The sequence below is a fragment of the Halichoeres trimaculatus genome, unplaced genomic scaffold (genome assembly GCF_033239565.1).
Source record: "Halichoeres trimaculatus isolate MK-OKI-2021-1 unplaced genomic scaffold, fHalTri1.1 fHalTri1_scaffold_11, whole genome shotgun sequence".
Lineage (NCBI taxonomy): Eukaryota > Metazoa > Chordata > Actinopteri > Labriformes > Labridae > Halichoeres > Halichoeres trimaculatus.
Genome location: NW_027437189.1, coordinates 7687828 through 7709150, shown reverse-complemented (window position 1 = coordinate 7709150; position 21323 = coordinate 7687828). Strand labels below are relative to the sequence as shown.

Sequence of the window (21323 nt, the reverse complement as noted above, 5' to 3'; positions counted from 1 at the left end):
TTTCAACAGCTTTAGCAAATACATTTAGGGTCTATTTCAGATTCTGTGTGTTCCCAGACACCTGGGTTTAACACTCCTCGTTCAGACGCTGAAAGAAGGAGTCAAAAGTAGGAAGCCTAAAGCTTCCTGGTGAGCCTGTTTTTGTTGTCGTGATTTGAGGAGCTGTAACTCGACACTCATCATCTGTTTAGAAATTAAAAGGGAACCTCGACAGACGAGTGCTATTAATACACATGACGGCACATAAACTGAGACATGACTCAGACCGGCGTATAAGATTAACTCCTGGGTTGTTTGCCAGCACTGCAGTGAGCCCTGCATTGGATTTAGAGCAGTATGAGACAGTTCATCAGATATGCTGCAGGCTAATATCATCACCACTGTTACACAATACAAGCTCTTTTGAGCTGTTTCATCCAGGTTCAGCTTTGAGCCCCTTCACTCTGGAGTTTTTATGTTTCAGCGAGGCTCCGGTGAAGTTTCATGTGGAAATGAAAAAGTGAGTCTATATTTTTGGCATCCAAAATATCCATACTTTTTTCCCCTTAGATGCTTCCTTATGTAACTTATATTGCAATGGAGAATATGTCTGGGGTCAGTCTGTCTTGTTCGTCCTCTTTTTCCACTCAGCTATCAGAATATGCTGCATAATTCCATTAGGACATGGAAATATTAAAGGCTTCTCAGCTCAATGGAAACAATGGAATTCTCTATATTCCATGTTCAAAACGTGTCCTGGCTTTTTTTCTGAGCTAATTCACATTCTGGAGGCAGACTTATTGTCAAAAGAGGAGAAAAGTTGAACTCCTCCACACTTGAGTAAACTGTGTTAAGTAAATTTCATGTAGTGTATCCTGTAATCAAACTTAAACTATTTTTTTCCCTCTCCTTCTCTCTCCCTCAGCGTCCTACAGTAATTTCTTCATCCCCACAATGAAGTTCTTGTGTGCTACTGTCTGAGAGAAGCCGCAGAAATGCCTTGGCGCAGGACTTGGAGACGTCATGGATTCCTGAGTGTGGGGCTTTGCAGGAAAGCCCTGAGTCTCCGACATGGACCGGCTCCAGGTTTCCATGGCAAAGGCGCACAAACAGGAGGAAACACTGAGGGAATCCCGTTATTTTACAGCATTGGACCATTATAAACACCCAGAGCGGGGAAGGAAGCCGCTCTTGATACTCAAGTAATCCTTATAGAGCTCTAGGAAGAGGGACTTCATACCAGAACTGCTGCTGGAGCTGATGCGGCTGCATGTTTTGAGTTAGAGAAACGGAGTTTGCGCGCAGCTGCTGTGTCGCAGCTTGAAGTTTCTGAAAGTATCCTGAAAGTTTTTATTTTTTTTCTCCTGTTTTGTACCATTTTCAACCGAGGAGATTTTATTCTTCTGGGATCATCCGCGGAAATTAATTTTTATTTTTCTGTATTTTTTCGCTTTTTTTCCCCCCTCCAGATGTTCCGAGAGGCTTGGAGACTGGCACAGTACCACACCATGAGGTCCATGGATCAAGGTACTGCTGAAGTGTTGTGATTATCTGGTAATCAAAACATTTGATTTTTAATTTAAAGTAGTTTTAGTCCCGCTTTTAGCATGTGAGCTGTGATGAGGGAGGGGGGATGTGTCGGGATCAGATCAGAGACTGTTTTGGATGTTGATGTTTGGGGACGCGCTTTCGCTGATGAGCGCACAGCATCACGGAACACCGAGATATTGATTTAGGAACAATGAACCAATCATAAACTGGGAAATTAACCTGTTTTTACCAACTTAATGAAAAATACTAAAAACTTTGTTTTAATGCTACAGCATCTGGTAGAAACTTTTAACACGAAATAAAGTTATTTTTATCTTATGACATGTTTCAAACTAACTAGATGACATCAGTGTGTTACATAAGAGTAAGCAGCAAGTTTATATTTTTAAATCTTTCATGAATTGTAAAAGGGGTGTCGCTATGATTTAGAAATCGACTTGTTTTTCCTGAATCAGACTTGAAAAGACATTCCGCGGATAGTTCTTGCTCCCAGAACCACCAATAAACACTTTTAATGTCATTTTAAACACTTCCTTTCACGTTTTATTCCTGAAACTTCTCGTTTCATACTCAAAATGTGAAATTTATTTGAGGAGTGTTCGGCGTTTACTCCCTAAATGACCACATTGGAAGTAGCGCATCCCCTATAAATTCAAATAGTGAACCAACTCTTTAAAACCAGAGTGTTTTTATTGGGTACATGATGTGCATGAATGCTGAGTGAGCATGTAGGCTGCTGCTGGCTGAGTGGGTGGGAGAAACGCCCCGGGATCTGAGCTGCGTCGTGCGTAAATCTGGGGATTCCCTCAGGAGTCACGACCTGTGCGTATCTTCAGAGCTGTCAAAGAGCGCAACGCCACGCATGGTCGATTCATAAATCATAACCCAGGGAGACAAGAGGAAGTGTTGCGTTTTTGATTCCCTCTTACTTCTCTGTGTTGTTAAAACAAGTCGGATTGTTTGCGCAAGTTGTATCTTCGCGCACACCTTTAGATGTTGTTGTTAAACTGGTTTACGGCTCCGGTCAGCACCCTGCTGTGTCGCTGCGACGTGTCAGACACCCGGGGGCAGCACCAGGCCGCAGTCTGTCACAACAGCTCCTGAAGTAGTTTTCGAGCAGGGCAGTGAGTCTTCAACATTAAAGTGCACGTTTGCTTTCTTTATTTCCTTCGACGCATCAGCGAGCTGCTGCGGAGGCGTGATCAGACCGAGAGATAAACTCCTAAAGTCTGCGCTCAGAGTGAAAAATAGACCCGCCTTCCTCTGAAAATAAACTGCGGCGAGCTCAAACAGGAAACTCGGGCACTTCACCTCCTGCAGCTCACCGATGCATCACCTGACACTCGAGCAGCAGGTTCCCCCCCCAAATCCACATCAGCGCCGCAGCAGCAGACCCGCGTCCTCTTCGCTTCGCCTGAGAAACTGACAGATTAAGACAGATGACCTCTTTTTACGACGAGAAAGATCTGGAGGAAGAGCTCAGTCGAGTCAACTGCCCCGATGAGGATTTGGAGTTTGAGTATTTGTTTGAGTATGAACCACCTGGCAGCGACTTTGCAGGAGGGGACCAAGGTTTGTGTGAGGCGTTATGGCGAATTGGATGACTTGTGTCCCTCTGGGTTACTCACAGGCTCAAAATTAGTGTTAGACCCTCTGTGTTTGTTTACGTGATGAAAAACAGGAAGTGAATTTGAGAAGTTACTTGATGAATGTTTGATTTGAAGCTTAGTCAGCTGAAAGTTAATTTTCTCAAGTTTAGAAATTCCTTTTGGAGTTATTTGTGCACAATGAGAAATAATCTGAAATGTATTGGTTGATTTCTCATGATCTCCTTCTCCTGCAGATGATCCAAATCTTGCATCTCAGAAAGTCCTCAGTCCTGAGTCTGATCAGGCGTTCCCTCTGGAGGCTTCCCCATACGGGATCAAATCCTGCAGCCCCTCCTACAGCGAGCACACCACTGAGGTTTTATCAGGGTATGAGAACCAGGAGGCCAGAAACTACCTGGACAACACCCGGCCTACAGGCCTGGCCCTGAGCCCGCGGATTGAGATCACCCCCTCCCGAGAGCACTACAACCATGGTCGGGATTCCCTGCAGAACCACCACCTGAACATCAGCCCCAGACCCACCCTCACTGTTCCCGGTCATGATAACCTCTCCTACCGTGAGCCGCAGTGCCTGAGCCCCGCCAGCAGCAACTCGTCCACCAGCTGGCACTCTGAGAGCTACTCCCCCTGGGCGTCTCCCTGCGTGTCCCCCAGCAGCGGTCAGAATCCTGGTGACCTCTGCCCTCGTCTCCAGAACATCCACACTGGCTCCCCTCGCACCTCCCCAGGCACCTCCCCTCGCACCAGCCTGACTGAGGACGGCTGCCTTGGACCCCGCTCACCCTCTCCGAGACCTGGCTCCCGCTCCACCTCCCCGCAGGGCAAACGCACCTACGATATGTACAAAAACCCAAGCCTGGTCCCTGGGCACCGCTCCCGCAGCCCCTCCCCTCACAGCGGCCATGAAGATCACAACATAGGAGCCCACTATCCCCACAGCAGCCTCGCTGATGCCATGAACGGCTTCGGCCAGCCCGGCCTGGTGCCCACTAAGATAGTCAAGACGACCAACCAGGTTTACACTCTGTACCCAGAAAACCACGTAGAAGGGAACTACCTGGTCTCCTGCGACCAGGACATCAAAACCAAACCGACTGCAGAGCCTTTCTTTGTAATCCCCCCAATCTGGTCCAAGCCGCTGGTTTCCAGCATCTGCAGGTAAATCAGGTGTCAGGGCCTGAGATTTACTCCCACCACAGTTCACACCTGATACATCATTTTAATCTGTGTGATGATGATAACATAATGATTTAAACCTTTATCTGTGTTCATGTTCTGTAGCATCCCTGTGGCGTCTCTCCCCCCACTGGAGTGGCCGATCCCCAACCGCACGGACCAGTATGAGCTCCGCATCGAGGTCCAGCCCAAGCCTCATCACAGAGCTCACTATGAGACTGAGGGAAGCAGGGGGGCCGTCAAAGCCCCCACAGGAGGACACCCTGTGATTCAGGTATGACGTAGAGAGGATTAAAGAACAGATGACATCACTTAGTTTAGACAGTATGACCTTAAGTGCTTATCGTACAAATTGTCCAATCCCGTATTTTTTATTCTCATTTTAAGCAGTGCTTTCAGGCGATTAAAAAATCAATTGATCTAATTAATCACATTTTAATCTCATATATGCTTAAGATCCCCAAATAAAGAATGTAAATTCTCAGACATTACAAAACTCTAGTGCATGACTAATCAAATGAATACACGAAAAAGAGAAGATTTGTAAATTCACATTTTTTCAGCTGCCCAATATTAAAATGTCTGTGTTCGCTGCCATTGACGTCAATAGAGGCGGGGTCTGGTGGAGCTTGTCAATCAAAATCATACTCGTAAACTACTGTGGGTGAGAGCGGTGTGCTCTTTGGATGAGAGCTCAGCATGGATATGAGGAGAAGATGTGAGATGACAGAGGCATAGCGAGACTCTGCAAGTCAGAAAAGATAGGATGTGTCGTGGTAGTTCAGAGAGAAAGAGTGACGGGATAATGAAAAAAGACTACAGAGATCATAGAGACAATCAAAGGATGGAGTGCCCGAGATGAACGTGATCAGAAAAAGTATGCTTTGTCTGTTTTTTGGATCAAAAACAGGAAAAGAAACATCAAAGACAAGAGTCCACTCTTAGGTAGTTTTGGTGTTCACATAGTCATAGAAAACAATATTATTTGGGTCTTGAAAGATTGTTCAAGATGCTCTGAAAACGGTGGAAGCTAATGAGTCAATCTGCCTTAATTTTTATAATGAGTTAATTTGTGGAGTAATTAATTAATCGAATTAACGTGTTAAAGTGACAGCCCTAATTTTAAAGTTAAGTATTTGCTGGCTCCAAAGAAAGAAGAACTTAAGCTCATTTTTCCATCAATAAGCAGCTGCAGGGTACACTATTTATCCCATGTGAATTTGAGATTGTAAAAATCTTTGATAGGAAGCCTTTCTCCCTGCTTGAACCACCCTGTACCTCTTCCCTGCTCTAAAACACAGCTGCTGATTGCAGGAAGAGCTATTACTGTTGCTCTGAAGAATCAAACCTTTGAGAATAGACTCAGTTTCCAGTTTGAGGAGAAGGATGGATGATTATTCCAGATATATTGACCACCTCGAATCGATTGGTTGAAAAACTGAATTTCAGGCAACATCAGGGACATAAAGTAACTCATTACATTTACTCACATTCTTGTCATTAAGAAGCTCATTTGTGCACTCAAACTTTTTGGGTAAGTTTTTAAAATCTCCAACTTCTACCAAAGTGTTTCTACGTAGCTACTTTGCGTTGCACACATTGCTAAATAAAAAAGTGAAAAGGTGAAAAGAATCAAACTTTCCATCAACAGCATTGGTGTCATCTGATTGGCTGATATCAACTTCCTGACAGTCGGGTGACCTAGTGGGTGTATAGCATGCAGAGGTGAGAAAAGCCTCTAGAAACATGATCACAGATTCAACCTTCTTATGTCATCAACTCGCCACCAGTTCGTCGAACAGACAGCTTTCTCCAGCCACAGTGAAACAGACAGCGAGGCTCAACCTGAGTGCCATTAGTGTAAGCTGAGAGCATTGTCAGCTTTTTATCCCTTTAATCAGAGGACAGGGCCGTGGATAGAGCAGGAAACAGTCCACAGGCAGGAGTCAAACTCAGGCAGCTTGAGCGTTAACTTCAGGGAGTGCCACCTGAATCGCTGGGCCACATCTGTGCCACAAGTTTTACTGGAGTGGATTCACAGGCTGGTAGTTTACATATTCATCCATAAAATTACAGTTTATATGCTAGATTTAATAATAAAAAATGTTACTTATGTAGCGTTTTTTAAAACAGGGCTGCTTAGTGCTTTTCAAAACAAAAGTCAGAAAAAAGTTCATGGGTGGAATATTTTTCTTTTCTCCCATCCCTGAACTCATGTTTTTATATTTTTTAAAAATAAAATCTTAAAACTGAAACAAAAAACTCTTTTTTTCTATAATGTCACTAAACAGTAAATAACTGAGCAGTATTTTTAGTGTTGTTATCAACAAGTTCTTTTTATCCAGTTTTTAGTAAAAATAATGTTTCTAGCACGTTAGACAAATGGAGAAAAAGAATCTACAGACCAACAGAAAGTCAGAACAGAGAAAACTTCTTGACTTATTCAAAAAGGAATGAAACTTTTTTCTTCTTTTCTTTCATTTTTATTCATTGTTATTATAAAATAATACTGCATGCATGTAGATTACTCATTTAAAATGAATATTCGTTAGCTCTATACACATTGTCTCCCCAATGGAACCCGTCTGTTTTTGAAATAGATTTTGAAGCAGATCAGCTATCGCGGCCATATTGGAAGTGGCAGGGGCTTTAAGCACAGTGATAGGACGCCCGTCAGTCACATGACCTGAGCTGTGCCTCTGATTGGACAAGCTCGCAATCTGAATATCCTCTAAACTGTTGAGTTAGAAAAAAATTCACCCAGTGTTTCCCCGACCATTATATGGAGGGAGCAACCGACCTGCGCCCCCTGGAAGTTGAGTGAATTTTATTTATCATGTAGCCCCAGATCACAGCAGGAGTGATTTAGAGTTACTTCTCTCATAAACCAGATCTGTATCTTGTTTTTTAATCTATCAAACAGACTTAAAAGCCTTATGTTATTTATCTTATTTACATGATGGGATGTCATTTGTACATTGACAGACACAGACACACAAACACATGCGCACATTTATACACACAGACAAGCTCAGCCCCAAGTCTGTAAACCTCGGTAAAATACTGTCACCCCCCTGCACAGTGTGTGCCACTAGAGAAATTACCGATTTAGACAGGAGTTGACGTTTCTTTGGACAAATTCCTTAATTTTGGGGGATCAGTGATTGGCCCATCCTTACGTATGAAACGGATCTTGTATAACTCCAGGAAGGTCTAACAGCCAGCCATTGTTGCATTTTGCTCTGAGACCTAAAACTCAGGACACTTTATTGGTTGTTTAAGCTAAAACATAAAGATTTTATTGTTTCACGGGTATTGTTTGATAATTTTCAATAAAATAAGATTGGAACATTGAAGGCAAATGCTGTCAGTTTCAAAAAATAAAAATTGGGTTTGGCATGTCAGGCTTTTTAAATATCCGTGATCGGCCAGAAAATTGTGATCGGTGCACCCCTAGACAGGAGACGTTTTTTGAACCAGGCTGTTAACAGGTTTATTTCTGCTGTGAAACCAGCTTTTTTTTGGCTTGGTGTCAATGTGACTTCCGGTACTTTTAGAGCCAGCCTCATATTCTCATATTCTTAGACTGGAGGTTGCTGCTTGGTCCACACTTGTATGGTGACGTCGTCCTCTTGGGACCCATGGAGATAGATCACGGAGTGTTCAAAGCATGGTGTCATTCCAAGATATTAATAGGACAAAAATTAGGTCTTAATTGCTGGAATAAGAAAAATATACCTGGACAGTTTCTGGATATGACAGTAATTTATCAAATTACTTACAAACATTTCTTGTTTTTGGCCTCAAATATCTCGAAATATGCCATTTGTTAGACCCTTTCAAGAAATGTGGCTTCTCTTACATCCTATTTTTGTTTTTTACTTGAAATTAGATACAAGCAAGTGGCTTCATTTTGACCCTTTGAATTGTATCTGTGTAGTTTTACATAAAAACGTTCTGTATTTGAATCCTCTCTCTGAATCTCTAACCCAACACATGTATGACTCCTGTTAACCACCTTGTAGCCTCAAACTCAGGTCAGTGTGCACCACAGGGCCGTCTGATTTGCTTATTTTCAGCAGTTCTGCTTTATATAGTCTGCCGGTTGTTCCCCCTCCTCCCCCTGCTTTCTTTTCTCTAACCACACAAACAGATCTGCACCCATGCTGTCCATAGCTTCCTCTTACACACTGCTTCCCTGACTGACCCCAGCTCTCGAAACACATGGCCTGTGTAGACGCGTGAAAAAAAAACGGCCTGTGGTTAAGATAATTACAGATCAGGAAAGAAAAAGTCACAGCTTTGATTCCAAACACAGTGTGTTGAAATCAGCTGTGACACAGATACGGCGGGCTGTATCGTCCAGGAATAGGTTCCACTTCCCCTTCTCTGAGTTGCTGTGGCAACATTTCAAAGCAGTTTTTGTTGGTGATTGCAGGAACTTGTTGGAAATAAAGCGTCTCTCGCTGCTTTTCCATTTTCTGCCCAATCCGAAAAGGCCTCACCCTGAGGTCAGTTCTGCCCGGTTTGCCCGGCCAATCAGATGGTCAGGCCTGGCTAGACACGACTGCACTCCTTCACCTCGTCTCCTTCTTCCTCTTCCACTCCCCTTTTACTCCGTTTTTCCCCTTTCTCTCTCTGTTTTGAGCCCTGTATGTCCACTTTTCCAACATCGCTCTCAGTCATGACTCACTGCTCCTGCCACTGCCATGACAACCAGCCCAGCGCTCACATGGCCTGTTGAGTGTTTGCTGTCGGCTTCCTCTGTTTCACTCCAGCGTGAGTGTTTCAGCTACCTGGACGCGGAGCCAGCACGCTCACTCATGTTGCCATAGTTTCTGCTCCTGCTCGGCAGCTGCTTTGATAATCATGTCTGAGATGTGAGTGATGAACATGATGTTTGGAGGTTTCCTAATCACGTTACAAGAAATACAGTCCAGGAAATCTGCATCTGGATTTACTTCTGCCTGAACTACTGCTTTAAAAAACAAAGAGCAGTTCCCTGCGGTAGTTTTTTTTTTTTGCTCTGTACAACAACCTCACAGTTCTATTTTTAGATAGAGGTTGTGTGTTTCTGTGTTTGCACCAAAGCAACTTTTAGATGCACGTTGGTGCCTTGTGGTTTTTGCAGGTTTCCTCAGAAGGCATCCTCAAAGTATAAGTAACACCTCTGTCTTTCCGTCTTACTATCTGTCTGTACGGCATCACCTTTACACTACGAGGGCACAACAGTAAAGTCGGTGTCGTGCAAAAAAGGCTGAGGATGAGCAAGGACTGTAAAAAAAAAAGTATCAAAAGGGGTGAAGTGTATGAGTTTAAAAAGCAATCTTTGAAATAGAAAGATGTCACTGCCAACGACACAAAACATGTTCATAAAACCAGCATGAAAAAGATCTTTTTATAATGAAATCTTACTATTTTATCATTTGATTTCTAGAGATAGACCGATACATTTTTTTAAGGGCCGATACAGATACCGCTTATCAGTAGTCAAGGAAGCCGATAACCGATAGCCGATATTTTGGGCTGATATTCATTTACAGTAAAAGTGAAAATATTGGCGTCAATATTTGTGATAATACAAACTCCAACACTTTGTTGTAACTCCTTTAAGAACATGTTCATGAAACAGCTCCCAGGCTCAGCAGCATGTCTTATACCGGTAAATTAAACTCAACTCTAAAGTTTTCAACAGGAAGTCAAGTTTTCAAAAAAAAATGTCTCTGCATGTCATCGATCAGACGGTAATGTGGATGGGACAATGCTGGAGACAGACAAAGGACTGCAGACAGAGAGGGACGACTGTATTGGAGCCAAAAAAGACAGTCTTAGATTATATTTAAAAAATGCAGATGACGATATGCCTCAAAATGCAAAATATCGGGGCCGATAATTGGCCCAGCCGATAATCGGTCTTTCCCTAGTAATTACGGTAACACAAAAGTAGGACAAACAAGAAAACAAACCATCAACATCCTGACACATAAGCATATTTCTGGCTCTCTCTTTGTCCCTGAGCCATCAACAACAGCGGGACACAGCCACTATCGTAAAACAACTTTTTGTGCATAGGAGTAAACAGAGAAAGTGTAATCCTTGCACACCAACAACAGAGTCTGGCTTCATACAGACTATCAACACTTATTATACTATTCATTTTTTTTTCTGCAGTATCACAAACTTCATACCCAAGGTTCCTGCTATCTTTTTCTGCTACCCCTCGAGCGGGTGGTTCAGCCTCTTTTCCCACATCAGTCTCCATTCTTACCCTGTTTCCTGCTCCGTCCACTGTCCTGTCCTCTGATTAAGGCCATAAAACGCCTCATTTTGTCTTATTTGTACTCTGAGAGGTCTAACATTTTAAAGCTCTGATCTGAAAATATTAACTTTTTGACTCCAAATCCTGATCATAAAACATGCAGATGGTTGCTTTGAGTACAACAAATACCAGGTGAAGTGAGTCTTTTTGATTTTATGCTCTTTGAACTTTAATATTTGATTTGCCCACCTTTTACAGCAAATACAGCCGCACTGAGAACTTCAATGCTAATGTTATCCCATCCTCTGCAACTCAAGACAAAGACTTCCTTTAGCTGTTCAACAGATCTGTACAGTTTATTTTACAACTTGCTGGATGGGGTTGAGGTCTGGACTTGATGGGGCCAGTCCATCATTTTTAATGTTTCTTTTTAGAAGTAAAATGACCTAAGTCTCCTTACGATGGCTCTATTCTGCTGTATAAAGAGCATGAAGACATAGTAATGACTTTGCAGATATTACATTTGTTTTTTGTTTATTCTAACGGCCAATTCAACAACAACAACTGAAATCTCTCAAATATACCAAATGTGACATGAAGTTTTATCTTCCTTTTTGGTGGTTTAGCTTCATGACATTGGGAATGTAACATTTGCAACAGCTTGTAACATATGTATCCATGAACTGCAGCAAAAAGAGAGACAAAGAAGACAAAGCTCATGTAAGATCATGAAAAATGAGTTTAAGATGAAAAATACCAGGAATGTAAAACTGTCTGGGGCCACATGTGTCTCTTGCTGTTTGTTTCTTCTGTGTCAAAGTTGTTTTATTCCCTCTTTGGGTCTTAAAAAGTCTTGAAAACAGTGCACAGCAACCCTAATGTTACAACACTGAAAGCTAATTGTGTTGTCTCAGTATTTTTCTATGGGGAGAGTTGTCATTAGCCGTCTGAGTCCATCATGTTTTGTTAAAAGAGACAGCATTTGGCTCAAGGTGACCGTCTCCCTGTTAGTTTTCTATTAAAGGCTTCAGAGGCAGGACTCACGTGGGTGTTTTTACACACGTGGGCGTCACAGTGATGAGCTACCTTGTGGGGAAACAACATCTGGAAACCCAGACACTTAAGGATGACTCAGATGTTTTCCTCATTTTGTATTTCTGTTCGAACACTTTGAAACAAAACTCTGTTTCTGTGATTTTTCTGTGACGCAGCTTCACGGCTACAGAGGCAAGGAGCCGCTCGGCCTGCAGATCTTTATTGGCACGGCCGATGAGCGCATCCTCAAACCTCACGCCTTCTACCAAGTCCACCGCATCACCGGGAAAACTGTCACAACCACAAGCTATGAGAAGATCATCCATGGCACCAAAGTCCTGGAGATCCCGCTGGAGCCGAAGAACAACATGAAGGCAATGTACGACGACAGTCACGTAGATATTTTTCATCTGTTTGAATCTTTCCACTTCGTTTTTTTCTTATGTTTCTATCTTTTCTAACAGAATCGACTGTGCTGGGATCCTGAAGCTCAGGAACGCCGACATCGAGCTGAGGAAAGGTGAAACGGACGTGGGACGGAAAAACACGCGTGTTCGTCTCGTGTTCCGCGTGCACATACCTCAACCTGGAGGACAACACGTCTCTCTGCAAGTGGCCTCGCATCCCATCGAGTGCTGTAAGCTCCTCTAATCATAAATCATTTTCACAGGATGATAACCTCCTCGCGCTGCTTCACTTCTTGAAGAGTGGTACAGTGCTGGGTGTGTTTAATCCCTGTGTGTGTGTTTCCTGTTGAGGTCAAACTTTACACAAAATAAACATCGTAAAAAAAAAAAGGAACCCACATTCAAATGAGTTTGGAGCAGGCCTGATAGTCCAGAGTCCTGCACATAAAGACACCTTTATGCTGCCAGGGCTTCTCTCCAGTAGGTGGGCGCTGCCTGTTTCAGCATGTGTGTGTACCTGTTTGTATGTGCCATGTAGTAAAATCTGTGTTTGGGGACATCAGAACATGTGTACACAGCGTTATTAAAGCGCCTGGCGTAATCAAACTCAAACAAAAAGGCCCTTTACTTCGCTTTGACCAACACCCTGCCCGAGACGTCACATCAGTTATGACCCAGTCTGCACACAATTCCCCTCGTCATGACGCAGAATCACAGATGATGATATTTCACACGTGTCTCTTCTGTTTTCCAGCAGTTTAGTTCCTGTTTGTCGCAAGATGAACTTCAGGAACAGTTTGCGTCAGTGAAAACAAACGGAGCGTAAAGTTGTTTACAGTGACACCTGTGATGCATCTGTCAGGTAGATAAGACGAATGTGTCAGTGTTGCTGTGTTTGAGGAGGCAGGGCCGCTGACGTCGTAGCAAGAACAAACCTGTTCAAAGGTCAGAGGGTTGTTTGTCGATGCCTCAGCTCGCATCAGTGAGTGTGGAGTTTCAGCTCAAACTAATGGGCCACAAACATCACTCGGCACAGAGGACGTTTGTTTGCGTCTGTCACATTAATGACATTTACTCCACAATACGCACTTTCTTTTTTCTAGTGTCATATAAATTCAGTTTATCTTGCTCCAAGTCTTTAATTAAAGAAAAAAAACTTGACTAATGGGAATGGGTACCTTTTACATTTGAGATTATACGGTGCTGATGCTAAGTTACCTGGCAATCAGTATCGGCGCTCAATCCTTTTATGTGTATTAATATGTTCATAAATATTAGTTTGTTTAATTTCTAAATCTCAAAGTTTTTCAATTTAACATTATTTATGTTTTAGTATATAAACTTGTAATGCTGTTTATCATGTCCACTATGGAAAATCGCCTACACTTCTACTCTCTCACAGTCACAATGATGCGTTTAGGTACCTGAACATGGCACTGTTTGATTTTATGTGAACCCATAAAAATACTTAATGTGGTACCCATCCCCATTGACCAATTTATAAGATGGCCAATGTTTTTAAGAGAGATTCAGCTTTATTTAGTGACAAGGATGCCTCTTTTAATGTCATATAGGATAAAAATTTGTTAGAACTCTGAAAAAATGCAGTTTACTCGGCTGCCTTATCACTTGAAATTGGTTTGTTACATATTTTAAATTGGTGTCAGTTTCATGAAGATACTGACTTATAGTCTGTTTCTGAATTCCTATCTTAGACACTTATTTCATTAAAAATAAGTATTTTAAAGTCATAAGTGTTAAATTTATAAGCATTTAACAAGAAATCAGCTTGCCATCTTTGTAATTCTCTCATGCTGAAAACCTCAAAAAGAGCCTGAAGTCCCCAGTTTCAGTTGTCTGTCTTTTGCAGAGCTGTTGTATCAGATTGCATCAGACTTCCTCTCCTCACACTGTACTTTGTAGAAAGAAAAAGCTCTCATGTTACTTCTCCACAGTTGTGATTTGACTGAACAATATTTCTGCTTATTAAAATTGAAAGTGGAGGCTGTGATCAGTAAATGACTCAGCATCACCTTTTTTTGTGAAACGCTGTCACTTCTTGGTAAAAGGTTGCGGTGCATTTTTGAGAAGTTGCAGGTTACCGTTTGTATTGTTTTTTTTTGATTTCACTGAAATGTCAAACAACAGTGGAAAAAAAAGCCCCGTCATCAGCAGAGAGATTGTGTCTTAATGTTTAGCTACTTCGCAGAGATTGAATTTCACATCACACCGGGCTGCCAGGATTTTCAAAAAATCCATTTAAACTGAAAAGAAAAGTGGCTCATTTTACGAAATAGTTGTGAGTTCTGCTGTGCTGTAAACGACTGCATGTTCAATCCAGTGCGATTAAATTTAGGAAGCTTTGATACCATGCAATACAATATAATACAATGGGATATGAAATGATATAATTTGATAAATAATGATTTTTAGCAATACGATACATTTTTTCAAAGGATACGATACTGTGCAAAAGTATATCAAACACTAGCAAACATTAGGGTACAATTTAATACAATGCAATGCTACTCAATAGGATATGATACAATACACAATAGGATGAGATATGATACAATCTGATAGTATAGGATTTTAAAGGATAACCTGGTATATGATACATATATACAATACATTATAAAAGGATACAATGCAATAGGATATACTGCACAAAGGGATAGGATACCATACGCTATAAGAGAATTCGATCAAAAATAGAATAACAACCCCAACAAAAGAAAACTTTAGGATACGATACGATATGGTACGATACGACACAATACGGTACGGTACGGTACAATACAATACAGTATGATACGATACGGTACGGTATGGTACGGTACAGTATGATATGATACGGTATGGTTCAATACGATACGGTATGATACAATATGATACGAGACAATACAGTATGATACAATATGGAACGATACAATATGGTACAATACAATATGATATGATACAATTTGATACAAGATGGTACGATACAATATGATACGATACGGTACGATACAATATTATATGATACAATATGATACGATACAATACAGTATGGTATGATAAGATACAATAGGATAGGATAGGATAGGATAGGATAGGATATGATACAATGCAATTTTACCATGCAATAACACCCCAACACAACAGGATAATTCTGTGACAATTCTACTTTTTCATTTAGCAGACATTTTTGTTCAAAGCAATGTACAACACAAACAAGGATTTATAGGACAGAGGATAAGATATGATACAATGCAATTCAGTAGGATACAGTAAAATACAAAATACAATAAGATTGGATATGAAACCAGGGGAAAAGTTGAATATCATAGGATGCCATATGATAGGGTACAAAACAGTAGAAGAAATAACGTGCCAATACAACAAGACAGGATAAGATACCATATGATATAATACGACAAGAAAGAATAAGACATGATATCCTGCAGTGTGAGCGCACACCTGCACATGTGGGAATCACTGGTGTCCTATCAGTGGTCTTGTACAGAGTGCATGGGTGTGCACCCACACACACACAGACTAGTGCACTTAAAGTGGACAGAGAGTCAGGAAAAAAAATGTCACAACCATGACAAGAAACATCAATGGCCGGGTATTTCGCTCACTGACCCTTCAATACTCTTCAAAGGACAAGATATGATACGATATAATATGAAAGGATGTAGCATGGCACAACAATATGATATGTCACCGTACATTTTGATGTGATATGCTATAAAAGGGTACGGCATGATACCATTTGATTACATATGAAAGGATACAAAGGATACAAAGGATTTAATAATATGCACTTTATTGTTTTTTTGTGGGAAACTTGCCTTTGACTTGAGAACTTCCTCCTCAGTTGGTTTTATAAATTGTAACAAACTGAGAAGGACATTCCACAGACTGCCACAAACAACATGCATTATTATTGCCCATATTGTGACTGCTCTGCTTCATATACATCATTAATGTGTGTGTGTTTGACTTGTGTGTGTGTCTGCACACAGAGAGTAAATGTCACACAACACCTCTGTGTGTGTCCCTGCAGCCCAGCGATCAGCACACGAGCTTCCCATGGTGGAGAAGCAGGACATGGACAGCTGCTCAGTTCTGGGAGGCCAGCAGATGATCCTGACCGGGCAGAACTTCAGCTCAGATTCCAAAGTCATTTTTATGGAGAAAACCCAGGGTGAGTGTTTGACGTCACATCATATCATCCCATAAACACATTTCTTTTAAGGACTTTTGGATCTATACTGCCCTGAAAAAGATTCCTTGATACCTTGAATGTGTTAGTTCTGCTTTTACACAGCTCAGTGTCACAGTGAGGTCAAAAGCACAAGCGTTAACTAATGACTCATAAGCTATATGTCTGTTTAACACATTCATGCCCTTGCATGTCACCACAGTCATTGTTTGGAGCGAGCTGCAGGAGATATTTGCATGATACTGACGATAACACTGCGGCCTCACTTCCTTTTGCCCTTTTTGTCCTTTCTGAGTTCCATGATGTTTTATCAGCTCTCAGGCGAGGAGTCCTTTGTGATGTGAGTCACAGCTCTGGAGGTCAAATGAAAGGAGGTGATGCCTCTGACTGACATTTGTTGACAGAATTGCTTTTAATGTTCATCCAAGCTGAGAAGTACAGTTCCTCTTTCTAAAAATGTTTGAAAAAAAAGCAAAAAAAAAAAAAAAAAACTAGAGTTGGTATTTCCTTTTTTCTTTTTGAATTATGGCAAAAAACAAGTGCAGAAGTCCCTCCATGGATGACAAATGCATATCTCTACTTTTACTCAAGTGATGTCTGAAGGATCCATTGAAGGAATCAGCCTAATTTAATCTTTGAGTCAAAATAATGAGCCAGAATTTTGTAAGCTTACAAAAATTTGAACAACTGAATGTCTTTATGTGCTTCTTTGAAGAAAAGAAAAAAGTCAACGAAAACTACAAAAGTGGCGGCTGTCCCTGCAAACTGCCCACAATATTAACTGAAACAAAGACTTATGTGATAATTTGGTTGTGGTTTTGGTATTTTGTTCTTCATTGAAGTATTTTTTTAATAATAGTTTTCCTTTTTTTGCCATTTTGGGTGCAAATTTACCAGCAATTAGGCAGGAAGTAGATCTCCAAACCATCCGTCTTCTACTTTTGGTACTGCACAGTGAATTTAAACCCTCCAACCTGCTGCTCAACTGCTTAGTAAAATAATTTTTTGAGCCACTATATCTAATTTTAAATATGATAAAATAAGTAAAATCTGATTGGGTCATCTCCAGTGCTTGAAATGACTTTTCTGAATTTTAAAAGGTTGAAAAATAAATAGGCTCCATATCCCTTGCATTTAAAAAGTGAAAGTTAAAGGGTTAAAAAGGCTGAAAGGATTGAAATTAAAAGAGTAAATGTCAAACCTTTAGAGGTAAAGTAGCGACCTTTGACTGAAAAACACAATCCTGTGAGAATTTAATACACAACTACTTGGGTTTCTTAGAGTTGTGATTTGGTATGGTGTATTTTGGGGGTCAAAGGTCATTTGCAGCCTTCATTCATTTAATTTATAAGTGAGGTTTTGGACTAAAATCCAAGACCTGTTATAAAACTTTGACTCGAAGCTTCTGCTGTGTGGACAGTTGTGTTCAAATGCTTGTCTGATAATGTGACTCACTGACTCCACTTCTGTCTGAGAAAAGAGCTTTTTGGCTTCTTAAATGTTGGAACTCCACAGGCTGCTTCGACTAAAACTTGGACCCGCACGCCCCGGCTTCTTTCCTTTTTTTTTTTTTTTCTGCGGCGGGGTTCCCTGCCGCTGTGTTACGACACAGCTCAGTAATGGATAGTAAGACGGAGATGGAAAAAGAAATCTTACAAGGCAGAATTGCTATGGTTTTTGAGTTTCTGTATGACACAAAGTTCTGGAGCAGTGCAGCTGTGAAATCCCTCTGAACCGGGGACAGCTGCTCCCCAGGACTTGGAGGGTTGTACGGAGGAGAGGAACGCTTTTCCCAGCCAACTCGAGCCTGCTCTGGCTTCTTCTCCTACTCATTCCTCCCTTCTTTTTCCACCTTCTTACACAATAATCCCCTGAGGGAGAACAAGAGTCGGGGTATCCCTGCAAACAAACACTCCGAGCCAAGAAAGCAGTAGTCATCACGTTTTGTAAGAAGTGGAGGGAGTTGATCATAAAAGTGAAGTTTAAGAAAAAAAGGAGAAAATCTGGCAACATGAGTGGAATCCCCCTTCCTCCTGCTGACTCATTTAAGCCATGTGTTTGTAATTTAGCACTTTGACAGAGGGTTTCCCACCTACAGCAACATCCAAACAGAGCTCACTGCAGCTCATGTTGGATCATGTGTTGGAGCACACGGAGTTCACATCCACTAACCCATTTGGTTTTGTAATTCTTCACCTGGACGACAGCTCAGATGTGATCTGATGAAGTGTGATGTAACAGAAACTGTAATCGTTTCAGACGTGGAGTTGGTGAAAACACTTTAAGTTCTCATCACGTCTGCTGGAGTTCAACTCCTGTCAGTTTTAAAAAGCAGACGAGCATCTAGTCTGATTTATGGATGATAATAGGATGGGTTGGTGTTAAACTTCAGATCATTTTATCCTTCAGATATGTTTAGCTGTGCCACAGGAAGTGGTTTTAACAGAGATATTATCTACAAGCCTCAAAGGCGATGCATATGCCCATACAGTTTCAGAGTAGCTGCATTCTAACCTCTGAAATAAAACAGAACAATAAAATCAATTAGATTTCTAGATTTGTTTAGATTCAGCATTTTTCAGATTTGCAAGGTCAGATCTTCCAGCGTCACCCCGCTGTGCAGTACATCTTGAAACAATCCACCTCACTTACTTACTGCTGAGTAAATACAAAGATTGTTAAAGGTTTGGTCTTTTTTGTTTCCTCTTCCTTTTAGATGGGCAGCAAATCTGGGAGATGGAGGCAACAGTGGACAAAGATAAAAGCCAGCCAGTATGTATATCAAACCCTAATGTGAGGATCTTGTTAATAAAGAAGATCTGCAGTGTATAACAACAAGAAGCTGTGTCTTACAGAGTATGCTGTTTGTGGAGGTGCCACCCTACAGAGACACGTCCGCCTGTCATCCCGTCAAAGTGAACTTCTATGTCATCAACGGCAAGAGGAAGCGCAGCCAGCCCCAGCACTTCACCTACACACAGCTGGCCTGTAAGATGATGCTCTGCCTTCATTTAGTATGACTGTTACACTTAATGGCATTCAAATGCTACATCAAGTTAATTAATGTTGTCAAAGAAGACGTAGCCTTGGCCTTTTATGAATATGTATGTAAGAGGAGTGGTGTGCTCTCCCTGCTTTTGCTTTTTATGCAACTAAAGAGAGGACAGAAGTTCTGCCTTAGATTTTCATGTATGTACATTGAAAAGAGAGGGATGGTGTTCTCTCCCAGCCTTGGCCTTCCATTTTTACATATAATAAAGGGAAAAAGGGAAGAGTTCTGCTCTCCCTACCGTGGCTTTTCATATATGCATATAAAAAGGAAAGAAGAGGTGTGCCCTCCCTTCCTTGGCATTCAAGGCATGCTTCTAAAAGCAAGGAGCTGTGTGCCCTCCCTGCCTTGGCTTTCCGTGCATGCATATGAAAGGTAAGAGTAGTGTGCTCATCCTGCCTTGGCTTTTCATCAAGGCAGATGAAAGAGTGGAGGTGTGCTCTCCCTGCCCTGGCTTCCATTTTCACATATGATAAAGGGAAGAGGTGTGCTCTGTCTACCTTGGCTTTTCATATATGCATACAAAAAGGAAGGGAAGAAGTATGCCGTCCCTTCATTTGGCTTAGAGTTATGCAAATGAAAGAGAGAAGAGGTGTGCTCTTCCTTCCTTGGTATTTAAAGTATGCTTTTGAAAGTAAGGAGCTGTGTGCTCTTGGCTGTCCATGCACACATATGAAATTTAAGAGTATAGTGTGCTCATCCTGTCTTGTTCTTTTTACGTATTTTTATAAAAGAGTAGGGAGGTGTGCTCTCCCCGCTTTAACTTTTCATGTATCTATATGAAAATGAAGAGAGGTGTAGTTTCCTGCTTTTGCTTTTTTATACACATATGGAAAACAGAAGACATGTGCTCTGCCCGCCCTGACATATTTTTGCATGTGGTGAAAGTGGTGGTGTGCTCTGCCTTGGTTTTTCATATATGCATTTGAAAAAGAGGATAAGTGTGCTCTCCCTGCATCATGCTTTTGCATTCCAAGTATTCACATGGATGGGCAGGGAGCTCTCAAACCAGAGACAAACCATCAAATGTAACTTTTTGCATGTTAATGATCAAATATTTGTTTTAACGTTATCTGTTTTTTCAATAAGTATTTGTGTAAGAAACAGAAGCAGGTTGTTACAGGATGCTCACCATGCCTGACTTTGCTGCTTCCTCTCAGATTATTAACAAACCCTCTTTGATGTTTATCCCTCTCACAGCTCCATCCATAAAGACTGAGCCTCTAGATGAGTACGATGACCACATGGGATTTGCTATGCCTCAGATCCTGGGCTTGTCCCCTCATTCTTACTACCACCATCCCCGCAACATCCTTCATCCAGACAACGGCCTCGTCTCAGGCATGTCCTCCTGCCAGCGCCTCAGCTCCAGCCTGCCGAACCAGGACGCCCGCTTCCAGCAGCAGAGCCCCACCATCGTGTACTCCCGCGGGGGGAAGGGTTTAAGCAGCAGTACGAGCCTTTATCAGCAGCCTGGAGGGATGATGCCCGATCCTCACCGATCCGTCCTGGTCCACACAGGCTCCCCAGCTCAGCCCGGAGGTCCCATCGGCTCTGGCCAGCACCCGTCGATCATCCAGTTCTCCCCAACCAACCACCACCTTCTCCGGGCAGGAGACGCCCACACCCTGCCTCCTCCGCAGCCGGACAGCCAGCCGATCATCTACTGCGATGGTTACTCCCCACAAGCAGCTACCGCCCACTCGCCCACGCCGCCTCAGGCTCAGACGGCGGTCAGTCCTCAGCACTATCCCACTGTGATCCAGCAGCAGCCATATGTGCAGAAAGGGCCGCAGAAAGGACGGGCACCACAGGGTGAGGGGCAGATGGAGGCTGCAGGAGACGGACAGAGGAGGGTGACGGTGAAGGAGGAGAACTTGGACCAGGCCTACCTAGATGATGGTGAGTGTAAGTTCATGCTTTCATACTCTGTGTGTGTGGGAGAGCTTGTGTTAGACGTCGTTTTCAAACACGACATGAGGTGGATGAAAGTTGGTGAACATATTTGTTACGGAGCAGTTTTTTTCTCAATCATTGAGATCCAGAC

At 42.0% G+C, this 21323-nt stretch overlaps 1 protein-coding gene across 3 annotated transcripts in view; it reads left to right on the top strand.

Annotated features, from left to right (window-relative positions):
- The first annotated feature begins 1179 nt into the window (after positions 1–1179).
- nfatc2a (nuclear factor of activated T cells 2a) overlaps positions 1180–21323 on the top strand; it is a 31447-nt gene continuing 11303 nt past the window's right edge. Inside the window, exons 1-9 of one of the 3 annotated variants that reach the window (XM_074682014.1) lie at positions 1180–1506; positions 3374–4298; positions 4422–4590; positions 11787–11989; positions 12075–12247; positions 16069–16209; positions 18944–18999; positions 19083–19215; positions 20477–21184. In XM_074682014.1, the coding sequence (XP_074538115.1) occupies positions 1449–1506; positions 3374–4298; positions 4422–4590; positions 11787–11989; positions 12075–12247; positions 16069–16209; positions 18944–18999; positions 19083–19215; positions 20477–21184 (2566 nt within the window). In that variant the 5' untranslated portion in view covers positions 1180–1448. Of the gene's footprint in view, positions 1507–2627; positions 3103–3373; positions 4299–4421; positions 4591–11786; positions 11990–12074; positions 12248–16068; positions 16210–18943; positions 19000–19082; positions 19216–20476; positions 21185–21323 lie in introns of those variants that run through there. The other 2 variants (XM_074682012.1, XM_074682013.1) reach the window with 2 other exon arrangements.